The sequence below is a fragment of the Equus caballus genome, chromosome 8 (genome assembly GCF_041296265.1).
Source record: "Equus caballus isolate H_3958 breed thoroughbred chromosome 8, TB-T2T, whole genome shotgun sequence".
Lineage (NCBI taxonomy): Eukaryota > Metazoa > Chordata > Mammalia > Perissodactyla > Equidae > Equus > Equus caballus.
The window spans coordinates 19,398,427-19,414,633 of NC_091691.1; the positions used below are offsets into that span (position 1 = coordinate 19,398,427).

The 16,207-nt window shown below is 36.3% G+C and overlaps 1 protein-coding gene across 5 annotated transcripts in view; it reads left to right on the plus strand.

Moving 5' to 3' along the window:
- Window positions 1–16,207, plus strand: part of MED13L (mediator complex subunit 13L) — a 282,905-nt gene that overhangs the window by 209,742 nt on the left and 56,956 nt on the right. For all 5 annotated transcript variants that reach the window (XM_070275415.1, XM_023647096.2, XM_023647097.2 and 2 more), the window contains 3 exons: window positions 10,448–10,593; window positions 13,114–13,305; window positions 13,692–13,880. In XM_070275415.1, coding sequence (XP_070131516.1) covers window positions 10,448–10,593; window positions 13,114–13,305; window positions 13,692–13,880 — 527 coding nt within the window. The remainder of the gene's footprint in view (window positions 1–10,447; window positions 10,594–13,113; window positions 13,306–13,691; window positions 13,881–16,207) is intronic.

Here is a 16,207-nt window from a genome sequence, read left to right on the forward strand (position 1 = left end):
AGCATCCACTCACACCAAGTACCGTGCAAAGTGCTGGGGTCCAAAATGATAGATAAAGCATGAGTTCTGTCCTCATAAAACTTAGTCAGATGGACAAGACATAAAGCTGATGAACATTAAGTGCTTTGACCGAGATAGACAGAGAGAAATATGGGAGCATTTAGCCTATTCTGGGACTTTAAAGATGATTTTTTGGAAAAGATGAGTAGGAGTTAGATGAAGGATGGGGAAGTTTATTCTAGACAAAAGAACAGCCCAGACAAAAGCGTAGACATGAAGCAGCGCGGCTTGCACAGCGAGTGACCAGTCTTGAAGCAGGATGGCCTGCGGAGGCGAGAGTGGCTCAGGAGTGATTGCGTACCAGTGCTAATATTGAACGATGCCTTTTTAACGGTCTTGTTGCACTCGTTGCCAGGAGGGAATAAGTTCACGTTCGTTTAACTGTTCAGCAGTAGAAGAGATTTCTCTAACATAGTTTCCATGTATGTGTCTAGGGAAACTCCAAAGTGAGGTAGGAGTCACTTGCTTTGACTGCTCACAAAGTGACTTTGCCTTCTTTACCTAGGGGTTACTTTGAAACAAAATGTTTTGTTGGTTTCTTTCTCTTAGTTTAATTCTGAAAGAAATAGGTCTTTTAAGCTTAGAATAAAGAGTTGGAATCACCTGGTGATGTATTTTGAGATGTACTTGTAGCATAGGTAAAATAAAGTAACACACCCAGAGGGAGAGTGAGGGGGGCAGAGAGGTGGAGACGGGGGAGGAAGGAAAAGAGAAAAGAGAGAAAGAAAGAATAAAAGAAAAGGGATTGGGGAGAGAGAGGAAGGAGGAGAGAGAACGAGGAAGGGAGAGAGAAAGAAGCGAGGAAGGAGGAGAAGGAGGGAGGGGGAGAGGAAGCCTTCAAAGGATTTTAAGCTTGAATAAGCTTCCCTCAGTCCTATTATATACTTGAAGTAAGACTTTCATGTTTAGGAAATAGTTTAATAAATCGCTGCAGTGATCCCTTATTTCATCAATAGTGTTCATGTAGGGCACTTCTTGTGAATAACTTCCAGACATACTAGAAGCCTAGGTGTTTATTAGTCACAAAATAATGGTTCTAGTATTTATTTTACTTTTATTCTTTAAAATTCTTGTGTGTTGATTTTTAATGAAACAAGTGGCAAATGATAAAGCTGTACAACAAACCCTTGTAAAGTTCTTAATTTGAATGTAAACTCAGTCGAGCCTCTGAGACAGAATTACATTGTAAACACACACACTGCCACATACAGACTCCAGAAACTTCCCCTCCCGCCCCATCATCTTCTCCTTTTCTTCTTCCTTCCCCTTCTCTTCCTTCCTCCTCTTTTCCCTCCTCTCCCTCCCTCCCCCTCTCTCCCCATCCTTCTTCTTTTATTCTTTTTGTAAAAAATCTTTCCTTCCTTCCTCCTTCCCTTTCTTCCTCTTTTCCCCTCTCTACCTCTGTATCTCGCTTCTTTCCCAATATCTATAGAAGAAACGTAATGTAGAAAGGACCTTCCTGTTTACAGACTCTTTTTAGATCCACAGTGTCTCTGAGCATTGTGGTTGATGTTCCAGAGGTAATATTAGAAAGTGATGAGTGCTGTGGCGGGGGGGGAGGAAGAGAGTTATGGAGGTTTTGACTTTAAATTATATGGTGAAGATAAGCCTGCTGGGGAGGGGGCATTTAAGCAGAATTTGTAGGAAGTGAGGGAGAGTGTTCCAGGCAGAGGGAACAGTAAGTTCAATGGCCCAGAGGAGAAATTGTGATTGGCTTGTTTGAAGAATAGCAAGAAGGCTTATTGGGCTGGAATGGAGAAAGGGAAGGGGAGAGGCAGCAATAGGCCACTTGGTCAGAAAGGTAACCAGGACTGGATGTTGCGATTTACTGGGTTTTTGATTTTACACTTTGTGAGATGGGGAGCCATGGGAAGGGTTGCTTTCTGAGTTCCCTATTCGCTTTTGTTGGCTTTTGTCGTTGAGTCATTACTACCCTGTTGTAATTACTGTGATTGCTAGTAAATCTTGCTACTGGTAGGTTAAGTCTCTTGCTTTGTTCCCTTTCAGAATTGCATTGGCTCTTCTTGACGCTTTGTTCTTCTATATAAATTTTAGAATCAGCTTTTCAAAAACTTAGTGGGATAATGGTTGGAATTGTGTTGAATTTATAGATCAATTTAGGGAGAATTGTAATCTTTATGATATTGATACCGTATCCAGGAATATGATACATCTTTAAAAGAGTTTATATCTTCTTTTATATTTTTCAAACTGAATATTCAGTAAATTTCTCCATAGAAGCCTAACATTTATCTTTTATTAATTTATTTTCTAGGTACCTTTTAGTTTTCATTGCTATTGCTGATGGGGTATTGTTTTTCCACTATGTTTTCTAAATGCTATGTAGGAATACAGCTGTTATTAATCTTGTGTCTGCCAACCTTACAAATGTTCGTGTTCTCTCGTTAATTCTATTAGTCTTTCTACTGCTTACATGGAAAATCTAAGAGAATTATATCATCTGCAAGTATAGATTGCATTACTTCTTCCTCTCCAGTTTTTATACCTCTTTTTTCTTTTCTCATCTTTATTGCATTGACTTGGAATCTAGGACAGTGTTGTGTATCAAAGCAGATATGCTTGTCTTGCTCCCTTTTTAAAAAGGAAATCCTTCTAAAGTTTTAACGTTAAGCAAGATCATTGCTTTATCTGTTTAAGTTAGATAGCTCCTTTCAACTTCTAGTTTGCTAAAAGTTTATTTTAAAAATAATGAGGGTCCGACCCTGTGGCGCAGCGGTTAAGTGTGCATGTTCTGCTTCAGTGGCCAGGGGTTCGCTAGTTCAGATCCCGGGTGTGGACATGGCACCACTTGGCAAACCATGCTGTGGCAGGCGTCCCGCATATAAAGTAGAGGAAGATGGGCATGGATGTTAACTCAGGGCCAGTCTTCCTCAGCAAAAAGAGGAGGATTGGCAGCAGATGTTAGCTCAGGGCTAATCTTCCTCAAAAAAAAAAAAAAAAGAATAAGTGAAAATAAAAATAAAAACAATGATTGTTGAATTTTTTGAATTTGAATATATGCTTTTTCTCTGTGTATTTAGATGGGTTCTTTGATTTTTCTCCTTCATCTGTTAGTGTACTGCATTACATTAATGGATTTGCTGGTGTTAATCTGTTTTGGTATTCCAACATAAACCCCACTTGGTTGTATTGTAGATCTCTGGATCACTTCTGAATTTAACTTACTATTTTTTAATTTGGTATTTTTGCATCTGTGTTTATTGAATGAAGTTGTTAGATGGTGACTCTGTTTTTGAAACTAACTGTATCCAGTTTTGCTTTCAAAATTGTAGGAGCCTAATGGAAAGAGTTAGGAATTTTATTCGTTATTATTTGTTGAAACAATTTAAATAGAAAGATTGTTCCTTGAAAGTTTGATAAAAGCTTCTAAGCTGGCATTGAAGTGGGTGGGTGGATTTCTTAGTTATTTTTAAAATATTTTCTAAATCTCCTGTTTCTATAGAAAATTATCCATTTGATGTGTCTCGGATTTATTAGCATAAAGTTACTTACAGCATTCTTGTCATTAAGGCATTCGTACTGTATCTATGGTTCCTTCCTCTTTTTGGTTCCCAGGATTGTTGATTTGTGCCCCTTCCTCCTTGCACAGGTGTCTTCCCTGCTTCCCTCCTTGAATCCTTCTGCTTGGTGGTTTGTCATCTGCTAGTCTGCTCAAAGGACAGATTTTGATTTTGTTAATCCTTTCTATTGATTCCATTTTTTTCTGTTTTGTTAATATGTTTTGTCATTATTATTTTCATCCTTCCGTTTTCATTGAATTTACTCTTTTTTGTTGTTTTTTTCCTCACCTTGATTTGATTGCTTATCTCATTTATTTTAAGACTTTCTTTTAGTCATATAAGGATATAAATTACTCTCTAAGTATTGTTTCTCTCAGATTTTGACATGTATTACTTTTGTTGTCATTCAACGTAAAGTATTTTGAGATTTCCATTGTGATTTTCTCTGTAATTCATGATTTATTTAGCGAGTGCATGTTTAAGTTTCCAAACAAATGGATTTTATTTTAACCTTTTTTTAAATTGTTGATTTCTCAGTAAATTGCACTGTAATTGGAGAATGTGTAGTCTGCGTGATATCAGTTCTCTGAAATTCAGGACTTGTCTTGTGTGTTAGTATCCCATTCATTTTTGCACATTTTCAGTGTGTTTTTGCAAAGAAAATAGATTTCTGGAAAGCCAACCTATATACTCAAGTTTGTATGTTTTTGTCATTCCTGAGTTTTTTCTTTGGGTTTTTTTTTTTCTCCTTTGAGGAAGATTCACCCTGAGCTAACATCTGTGACAGTCTTGCTCTATTTTGTATGTGGATCACCACCACAGCATGGCTGCCAACAAGTGGTGTAGGTCCATGGCTGGGAACCTGGGCAAACCTGGGCCACCAAAATGGAGCATGGCAAGCTTAACCACTAGGCCACAGGGCTGGCCCCTGTTTGGTATTCTTAATAATTTAGTTATTTCATTAAATACTGAGAAAAGTATGTTAAAATCTTTATTGATTGCAGATTTGTCAGTTTCTCCTTGTAATTCATTCAGTTTTTTTCTTTATATATTTCTAAGTTGTGTTCTGTACCACATGGCTGTGTACATACACATTCAAGATTGTTTAAATTTCTTGTTGAATTCCTCTGTTTACTATATGTAGTGATAAACCTAAGTTTTAAAAATATTTCATTGTTTTATTTATTGTTATTTCTTTACCAGCTTCATTTTTATTTGGATTCACCTGGCATATCATTTTCTACCTTTTATTTTCATCCCTTTGTTTGGTGTGATTTTATTTTGTGTCTTTCGCAAGCAGCATATAGATGGATTTGCTTTCTTTTTACAGCCATTTGAGGCGGAGAATGAAGAAATTATACCTACATTTCTCAACTCATCTACACCAGTCTTCATTTTCACAGTGATGCTGCCACATTACCTCTTTTTAAAAATTTCCTTTAAAATGCTAAACTCTCTAAGGCAATACCTTTTCACATGTAATTTTCTCTTCGTGGAATGGTCTTTACCGCTTTCCTCTTTCTTAACTTTCAAGCCTCAGATTAAATGCTCCCCATTTTTTTCAGGGAAGCTTTTCTCTGACCCATTCCTTTCTAAAATAGCATCTCTCCATTATTTTATATCTTAGTATCTTATTTATTTCTTTTATAACACAAAAATTATTTATTTTATTTATAGATAATTTAGTGATGTTAGTATTAATACTACTATTACAGTAATCATTTTATTTACATGTTGATTATTTGATCTTAGTCATTAGATGGAGAAAGATACAACAGGAGCCTTAAAGGGGTAACATGGTCAAGAGAGGGTATTTCAGAGTTGGGGGACCTGGAGCAAGTAAAGAGGTAGAAATAAAGACTATTCATAAGTGGGAGAGAATGGGTATGGGAGTAACTTTCCAGAGAAAAGGAAATACGTAGTCCTCCAGGACTCTGGGGAAGGGTGAGATAAATGTTACTACAGACACGTTTAAGGTGAAAAAGAGGTTAAATAAAGAATTACCTGAATCAGACCTGATTTACTGAGTAAAGAGTAGAGAATAAACAGAGTTGAGAAGGTTGGAATACTTGTCAAGTGGAGTACTTTAAGAGAACAGAGGTGAGGCTCCAATTTTAGTTTGATTGAGTGAAATTACAATGTTTTTGGTGCTGTGTATCATTTTGATAGTGCCTTCTGGTCTATAGCAGTAGGGGTTAGTAGAAATGATGGAGGGACTGGTTTAGGTTACACAGTCTGTGATCATGCTGATGAGTGAATGTGTTATATAGGAATGAATGTAGCCTTGATCTAAGGGGGAGTGTCAGGAATGTACTGTGAACGTTATGTTAAGAAGGGGAACCAGAATTCTTATTCCAACAGTGCTCTAAACTTCTTGTGTAACTTTGAGCACAGTTTTGCCTTCCTCCTGAATTAGAAAGGGGTTGAGCTTCATTATTTCTAAAGCCCTTTTCAATTTTTATATGGTGAGAGTGTATGAAATAGATAGAGTTGAACAATTGAAGGTTCAGGTAAAAGTGGGTGATGTAGAAGAAGCAAGAAAAGGTATGGAGCTTGTAATAAGTTTTACCACCTAACTTTATAATAACACTGTATAAGATAATACATCTGTACAGTCATGCACTGCATAATGACATTTCAGTCAACGATGGACTGCATATGTGATGGTGGTCCCATAAGATGAGTACCATATTGCCTAGGTGTGTAATAGGCTATACCATCTAGGTTTGTGTAAGTACACTCTATGACGTTTGCACAACAACAAAATCATGTAGCAATTTCTCAGAACATATCCCCGTCTTTAAGTGATGCATGACTGTAATTATATTTGTAGAGCCACTTGTTTTCAGTATTCATTCAGAAATCTGATCTCATGTTATCTATATAAAAATATAAGTTGGTGAGCCAGCCCTGATGGCCTAGCAGTTAAAGTTCAGTGCGCTCCGCTTTGGTGGCCTGGATTCAGTTACTGGGCACAGAACCATACTATTTGTCTATCAGTAGCCATGCTGTGCCAGCGGCTCACATAGAAGAACTAGAAGGACTTACAACTAGAATATACAGCTATGTACTGGGGCTTTGGGGAGGGACAGAAACCAGAGAGAGAGGAAGATTGGCAACAGATGTTAGCTCAGGGTGAATCTTTCCCAGCAAAATTTTCCCAGAAAATCTTTCCCATGTGTATGTATATATATATGTATTTATATATTTTGGTAGAGATATAAATTAGTATCCTTGTTTATAGACGAGCTAGCTAGGGTGAAGAACATTACATTTCAAGTCTAATTCCAGTTGTGCCTCTTAAGAAGGGCATTGGCAAGCCAGATATAGCCCTATTTTCTCATCTGTAAAATGAGGGGGATTATCTTTTGTATGAGACTACCTGAATCTTACTTTGAGGCGGGTTTCTAGATCAGAGAAATATGGTAGTTGTTTTGTATCTGCATTTTATCAAGACATTTGACATACTCTTTTAGATTATCCTTTGTGGGCAAGAAAGAGTAAATGGGTGGCAGCACTCTGGGGGATTTGTAACTCGGAAATTATCTGATAGATGACACCTGAGTCTATCCTTGGTATAGGCTTTGTCACCATTTTTAGCAATGGCATGGATAAAGATATTGACAGCTTGTTGATCAAATAGCCAGTATGTTGGATGACAGAATCAGAATCAAAGATGATCTCAGCAGGCTTCAGCTAAGAGCCAAATATGACAAGATGAAACACCGTGGATTCCTCTGGTGCACTCTTTAGCTGGGCCAACAAACAGTGCACGAGGATAGGAGGCAGAGTCTCTTCAGATCTTTCCGCCATTACTTTCTGTGTGACGTATGGCCCCACATTCAAAAAGTATAAAAGAATATTGTGAATTCTCTCTTTCTCTCCCCCAGTCATGCTGGTTCATTCTCCAAAGGCAAACAAAATTAGTAGGTTTTTAAACTGTAGAGAAATTTTATGCCAGTGTAAGCAAATTGTGAGTGTATATATTTTTCCCTCTTTCCCATTTTGATACAAATGGGAGTATATTATTCATAACTGTTTTGTACCTTTGTTTTTTTCCTCATCTTTATGAGTTTGTGTTGGAGGTTTTCCCATATCACTCTGATAATTTTCTCTGAAGTGGTTGCACAGTATTGCTTTGTAGGGATGTATCGTAGTTTAGTTATCCAGTTGTTTACTGATGGACCTGTTGGCTCCTTTCAGTCTTTAACTATCACAAGCAATGCTGTGGTCAATAACTGTACAGTAATTTTATTTGTGGAATAAAGTCTTAGACGTGGTATAGCTAGGTCAAAAGGGAATTCTACTTTCTAGTGTCAGTATTGCCATCCTTGCTCTCTTGTTTCGTATGATCTTAGAAAAAACAGAACTTTCTAGCTGGAAAGGGATTTGGGTACCGTCAAGTTCAGTGGTTCTCCAAGTGTGGTCCTTGGGCTAGGAGGAGCAGCAGCAGCACTTGGAACTTGATACAAATACCGATTCGAGGCCCACCCTGGACCTCCTGAGTCAGAACTTCTGGGAGTTCCAGCAGTTTGTGCTCAAAGCTGATTTTACCTACGAAGAAACTGATCAGAGGGGTCAAATAACTTATCTTTACCTTTCCATCATGAAGGTGAAGTAATTTACAAAATTGTATAGCTACTGGTGGCCTCTGTTATATTTCCACCATAACTTGCTATTTTTTCTTAGGTTGTTTTGCCCCTTTCAAAAGGATATTTTGTTTTTAAAGTTATCAATATAAAAAATTAGGTCATTGATTCAATTCGTACCTTTTTCATTTATGCTTCTCCTCTGTGTCTTTTGGGAAATGAATACTGTTTTGAAGTTTTCATCACGATTCTTTAGATTCAGCTGACTTTTTAAAACCAAACCTTAAATTGGCTCCCTGTTATTTTTCACATACAAGTCCTTTTGTTTTCTCAAAGGGTGACCTCTGACTTCTTTGTCAGACTCCTTTCCCATTATGTCATGTCTTTCCTCCCTTCAAAATTTCCAAACTATATCCTGTTCTTAACTACATCTCCTCCTTGTCATATACTCTCTCTTTTACCTTTTCTTTTCTCTACTACTGAAACCCTTTCATTTGTTTTGCTTCTTGAAGCATTTGGATCTTCCTAATTGAAAAAATCAGTACACTTTAGCCTTCCTGTGGCATTTTGTTTTTATTTCTGTTTCTGTATTTGTGCCTGGCTTTGTTTTATTGCTGTGCGTTCATATCAATCTTTTGTTAGCTCGTGCTTCTTGAGGGCAAGGACCATGTTTTATTCATCGTTACTTCAGGCTCCTCGCACTGTTCTTTGCACTTACCAGTTGATAGATAAATGTTGGTTGTATTTGTTCTCATGTACAGTTGGGCATCTTAGTGGAATAGAGGATATATTCTATGCCATACTCAATATGTATAACTCTAAGCGGTTGTTTTAGAAATATGCTCTTGACGACATGGGGATGGGGTAGTGTGCGTCATAGGGATAAGTCAGCTGCAACCCCTCCACTGAACTTTACAGATGGAAAGTTAACGAATTCACAGTCAGTAACCCTCTATTTTAGTCCTCTTATGTGCCAGGCATATTGTTGTGTGTTGAGAATGATATGTTTCTAGTGTCGTTTTTCTAAATAAAGGACAGCACATTTTTATTATTGATACTGTTTTATACCTGTATACATTTAAATTGTATGCATTGTTTCTTTTTTGTGAAGTTGAAACTTAGAATTTAGGTGTCAAGGGGATGTTTAAATTTTTCAAAATTCTTATAAAATTTTAGGTACTATGTTAAGTTTTTATTCTATTGTGCTAAATACCCAAATTTCAAGACTGGGTATTTCCTATGGATGAAACTTCACATTTTAGTAAATCAGAAAATTTTCTCAGGGTATCTCAACCTGAGAAGAATATATATGCTTCACTGTGTGATAGAGTAAAAATTTTATCATTTTTATTTCAATTTTTCCTTAAAGCATTATAATTTTATACTTAAAATTTAAGTTTTTGAGTAGCACTCAAAATATACTTTAGAATACTTTAGAGAACTTTTGAAAAGAAGCAGATCCTAGAGATGATTTTTAAATGGTGGTTGTCTGACCTACTGTGATTTTATGTCATCAGCAAATGTTCTTAGGTGCTGTCTTGAGAAATGGAGATGTTACGGCTGGCTTAGGGCCAAAGTTAACAACTTTGAAAGAATGTACCACTGTAGTAATTTTGAAATTATTTTTCTCCAAGACATATCATTTTTATCTATTTTTAGCTAATTGTGTGGAAAATGGAGAAGTGGAATGCTTTAATAAAATTTTGTGATCAGAAGTAAATTGCAAAAATTAAATATATTAGGAGCCCTTTAGAGACTTGTATAACCTTAGCAGTTGTATATTGGGAATTTACATACAATTTTACCCTTATTGTAATGTTGTAAGCTTGTAAATTTGATGTTATTGTTAAGTCATATGAAACATAAACAAAACTGTTTTGTCATTGTTTCTACAGTCAGTTCAAAGCCAGTTCAGATACTAGCATATGAGCAGGTAGAAAAAATGTGATTCTTTTTCTGTCCTTAGGAGTTTATAGTTAGCGTAAGAGACATTATGCAAATAAAACAGGAAGCATTCTGCACAATAGCTTTGAAAATTTTATAATGCAACATAACTAATTTTTCAGGTTTATCTGGAAGCTTTTAGTTTGTCAACAAGTTATTGTTATATAATTGTCCACAATCAACTAGAAGTGATTGTGGATGCTGTTCGTATCATCAGAGGCAAGCTTTGCTGGATGGTCATAAAGTAAACCTGTATCCCATCTGTAGTTCCTGTGTCTAGCACCCATTTCCTACCAAAATATAGACTTGAGTTTCTCATTGTTTCTTTTTTAGTGAGCATTTGTCCTGTGCTTTCACCTTCTTTCTTCATGGGGAGAGTAATGTATGCACAAGTGTGGAGATTGCCCAACACCAGCCAATTTATTTGATCAATGAGGAGCATATACACATGGCCCAGTCTTCACCTGCACCATTTCAAGGTAAGCAGACGGTGACGTCCCTGCCATCCACCTCTCGCCCACCAAGAGGATAGTTACCTTGCCCCGTACGGTTTTACAGAATGAGATATTATCTTAAATGGACATTTTAAAGCTGAACATAAGGGTCAATTTCTGAAGAAGAAATGAAAGGCCATCATTTTACAATTAAGTAATAATAGCTTGCTAGTTTTTTGCCTAAAGCTTATCATATATACAACATGGTCTTATGTGAAGTAGTACTGAGAAATAAAATATAGAGAATTTCCTTCAGAACAAAATAAGATCAATAAGTATTTGAAAAATAGAATGCAGTGAGTAATTGACAGGTCTCATAAATTGAAGTTTTTTGTTGTTTTGTTTGTTCATGGTTTCAAGAACATAATGACTTAAGAAAATTATTATTAAACAGTCTTTGAAATTTCAAGCAAAATCGAGTTTCTAGAGTTGTGTAGAATATAGTTTTTTCAGTGATGTTAATATCTTTATTATTTTAATTACAGACTACATTGGTTGTAATTTAATTTATGTTCATATTTTGATTAATTCTCAGCTTATCACCTAGATATCACCAAAATAACTCTATGTCCCCTTTCTCTAACTGTGCATCCTAAATCTTTGGGTTTTGTCCTTGGAACTCAGAATTTTCTGTGAATAACTGTTTTTAAATGTTGAAATATTAGATTGAACCATTAGGAAAAATCTTTTTTGGTTCAATCTAATTTATCATTACTAGAGATGTCTGGTTGAAATAGTATATCACAAAATGTAATTTTTAAAAAACACTGATATTTTAACAGACTTGACTAAAGTATTTTTATTGATATATCAGTCTGTCATATGAGTGTTTAGCCTCCATATTATTTATGATTGCTTTCCGGTTTTCTACGTATGATTCTGATTTAATTTGATGAAAGCATCTGTTTCTTGCCCTAGAGATAATTAAGCATTTTTTTCCTTAAAATATAAAAGAACAGTGAATCCTCAATTAACTGTGTCCTAATTTATACCTACGTTTTTCCCCACTCTTGCAAGACATTTTAAGACTTTATCATTCTGTAATTTGTGGTGTTTTATGTGTGAACTGCTATAAAATTCAAAACAACCCAATTCTCAAACTGTACACTTAAGAATTGTACAGTATGTGCATATTATGGATTGCCAGAATTATTTAAATACTATGTTTCCTTGACTATGAAGGTGCTAAGGGCCATCTGACTTCATTATAGACTTTATCACTCAAGCGTTTATTTATGGTAATAACAGAAGGAATTATTATTAGTCATGAGGGAACTAACCTTCTAAGTTGGGAAAGATAATGTAAGCAATACCAGGACCCTATAGACCACTTATTTTAAATCTTACTGGTTTGTTACTAATGCCTCGAATCATAGAAAACATTTGTGGGATGTTATCTTGTTTATTTCACACGATTGGTGTGGAGGAGGTACATTCTTAAGGCAGGTGTTGGCCTATTGATGATTACAGTGAAGATAATTAACCATATTGATGTGGGAATTTCCTAGAAGTGTTAATACAGGAAAATTGCCCTTGATTAACTGTGTTGGTTGGAGTATTTTTATTCCATTTGGATCAGTGAGGAATAGAAGAAAGGCATCAAGAACTATGTGATATCTACAGCTTTCTCTGTCTTGATTAATGTGATATAGCATTCAGCTGTTAAAAAATAGACATCAAAAAAAGGGGACATCTCATTAAATGACTTTGCTGAGATATTTTAAAAATTAGGATTAAGAAAGAATAACCTTTATCCCCAGAAAAGTGTTATTCAGAAGGTTGAAATACTGACCCCCAGGCTAGGAACTGGCTGGGTTATACATAGTATCATGTTAACTACGTTTTTGTGTCTAGCTCAGTGAAAATGGCATCAAGGTCAAATACTGAAAGAGAAAGATTAGAGGGACTTTGAGTCCCTCTTTGAATAAAATAAATTTTATTTATAGTAGTTTCATCATCAGACCTTCAAAACAGTCATAGCTGAAATTATAACTAAGCATTGTATTTCAGACTTGGTACCTTAAGACTTTTCTGCTATTAGAAGTTTTATTGACAGTGTTTTGTAATTACCGCAGATATTTGGGAAGTCTCAGGTGCCATAGGAAAAATGTTCCAGTTCTAGGCAGGTTTTGGGGTGCATGTATTGGATGATATTCTTCTGTTAGGGAAGATTCAGTGTTTACATTGTATGAGCTGTTATCAAACAGATGTGTATGTTCTTTAATATATAGATAATTTATATATCATGTGTTGACATAGCTGTCTGATAGTGTTATACCTCCCCCATTTGATTTCCTTGCAAAACTGAGGCGAGTTGAGAAGCATATGAATGAGAAATAATAAAATGAGAAACTTGAAAGTCACACTTTAAAAGGAATTAGGAAATAAAGAACAATAAAGATTAAGTGATACTATGCTTTAACCAAAAATTACCACATGTAGCATTACACTTAAGTAGGAATTATGACTCTGGTCTGTAACATATGTTTCTCCTCCCTTCCTTAGTACTGGTAAGTCCTTATGGCTTAAATGGCACGCTAACAGGCCAAGCATACAAGATGTCAGACCCAGCCACCCGTAAGTTGATTGAGGAATGGCAGTATTTCTATCCAATGGTGCTGAAAAAGAAAGAATTGAAAGAAGAGGAGGAGTTGGGATATGATGATGATTTCCCTGTGGCAGTTGAAGTAATTGTTGGTAAGAGAAAATATTTTGCCTGAAGAACTTTATTCTATCTTCTTCATCTTCCTTAATTTAAAAAGATAATCATTCAGATTCATCAAAAATAATCTCCATAATTTTCCCATCTTTTTTTTATTCTCTTGACACGGTATATGCTGAGTAGTTATCTTGCCTGAAGCACCAATGGTCCCTGTATTCCAAATGCTATTATCACAATGTTGGAACACACGTTTAAACAGCTATTAACTTATGAAAGAATGGAACATATCACTTTTGGCTACTAGTACCTAATGAGCATCTCATTTTCACCATTGAACTTTGACCACTGGAATAATGAAGTTGGCAGTCTAGTATGAACTTTTTCTCAGGCCTGGTTCTCTCCTTGCTCTCTTTCCTTACAGGTGGTGTTCGCATGGTTTATCCATCAGCTTTTGTTTTGATCTCTCAGAATGACATCCCAGTTCCTCAGAGTGTTGCAAGTGCTGGAGGTCACATTACAGTTGGGCAGCAGGGACTTGGTAGTGTGAAGGACCCAAGCAACTGTGGGATGCCTCTCACCCCTCCCACCTCTCCCGAACAGGCTGTCATAGGTGAGTGCAATCCAGGAGCCTCCTGGGTAGAAGAGACCCCAGAAAGCCAGGTAGTTCCCTTGCCATAGGGCAAGTGAGAAAGCTCACATTGAGAAATTCCTGGAGGAAGAGACTGAGGTAGAGCAACGTGGGAATTTTACAAAACGGAGAATGAGAATTTCAAACAAAAGTTACGTGCTTCAGAGTTTCAGTTGTGCACACATTAGTCTTTACTCCAATTAATCAGTTTAGCTGTTTCTCTTAAGTTCTGCACACACATCTTCCCCTTGATACATTCATGTGAGCGTGTGTGCATGTACACACACAGTCAGGAGGCAAGATGTACATTGCTTTTTTTTTTAAATGTAAAATACTAAATCAGAGAATGGCTGAAGCCTTTGTCCAGTTGGCATGGCCAGCCAGGGACAAGACTTGGATAATTCTTTCCCTACCATATTATAAAGTTAGACTGGCATCCAGGAGCCCTGGATAAATGCTTCCTCCTATCAGTAATCTGTCTACATTAATGAAAAATGTTAACTACACGTGAAAATTTTGACAGTTTAAACAGCTTTTTTTCATGAAAAAATTCAAAAATTGTTTAAATTGGGAGGTTTTGCCTGCTTTGTTGAGTAGTATATTTTCTATATTAACATTTTTGTTGTTGTGGTTGACTTCATTTTAATTGGAAATCTAGTCATTAAGGAGAGGATATTCATCATACTTGAGCAGAAATGAGATTATTTATAGGCATTTAATGTGGGCCATGTTAGCAGGAGCTTCAGAGTAGATAAAGTCTTGACTGCTAGACTTTGAAAGCAGACTATCAAGCATGGTACACACTTACATGGTGATTTTCATGAGGATTAGGTAAGATAGTATTTCAAAGTTTCTAGCATAGTGCTCGACACATAGTGGGCATTCAATAAATGTTCATGGTTAAACCATATATTGGGGAAAAGTGTAGGCTTTGTGATTAAACACAACTAATTTTAAAACCTGGCCATAGCTTTTACTAGATGCGTGGCCTTATTTAATCCTCATACTCGTTGTGTACCTCAGTTTCCTTCTCTTTTAAATCCTACATACTTTATAGGGTTGTTGTACATATTCGGTAGTGCACTTGACATTCTGTAAGCAATAAAGCAATATACAGATGGTAGTGTAAAAAATTTAAAGCAGTACTCAAAACTCCAGTTTCAGCACACATTATTAAGTTATCTGGAAGGAATTACCCGGTGTGTGGGAGACACAGAAATGGACAACACGTAGCCTCTGTTTTTAAGAGCCATGTAGTTGCTAAGATGGTGAAAAAAGTGTCCATCCAGCTGTAATATGGTAGAGTAGAGAATTTGGATGATCGCTTGTCAAAAGGATTTGCCATCAACTAAGTTTTATTAAACTACTTTAAACTGTAAAAGAAAAAAAGCACTTTTCCAATCTCTTATAATAATCACCCTTGAGAAGATATATTAATATAAAGATTAGAATTATCAATATTTTGGAAGTTTTAATCATAATTCATTTCAAGGTTTGGATTTTTATCAATTGTACTATGTAAGTTCTCATCAGTTTTGTTTATCTGTTCATTTTTGTTGTGCCTGGTACTTAGTGAAATTTGTATTCAACTTCACATTGAAGGCCTGCTGTGTGGATGATGCCTTGACTGCTGATTAGTTCAGAACTCTAAATTTCATAATTCCAAAACAAGAGGTTTTGTTTATCATGGCTTTCGTTGTGAACTTCGTAACTATGGATCTTCAAATTCCTTCCCCTCTAACTCTAGTTATCGTGCTAGGCCCTGGGTAAATAAATCCCCTGATACCTCCTCACTGCCTAAAACTGACAGACAAAAAACTAAAAAGCAGCTGCTATCTTTGTCATAAATTGAATTTGTCCAAATTTTCCTATTATGATCTGTTGAATTACAACTTAGGATACTTAATGCTGCATCAGAGAGAGTCCTGCTCAGCTTTCTCATTCTGCAGGTGACTAACATTGAGCATTGCCATGTTTTCCCAGAGAGGACACAGTGGGTTACTTTGCCCCCTAAAAAGGGCAAGACTCTCCAGAGTGTCAGGGGACCTAGGGTCCAGTTACATCTGGTGAAGTCACTCATGCCCCGTGTGGATAGGTTCATGAGCCTGCCTCTTCTCTTTGTGGAGACAGTTGTGAGAAACAACGTTCAGTATGCATTTAACGGCAGGGAGTACAAGTCTGATTTAATTCCATATGAGATAGCACACATATTTCAGTTAACTCATTAAAAACTAATGAAGAGCATTAAGCCAGCATTAACCAGAAAAGCTTGTTTCCCCCGTCTTTCTTCTGTTTTGGTCATAAATTAT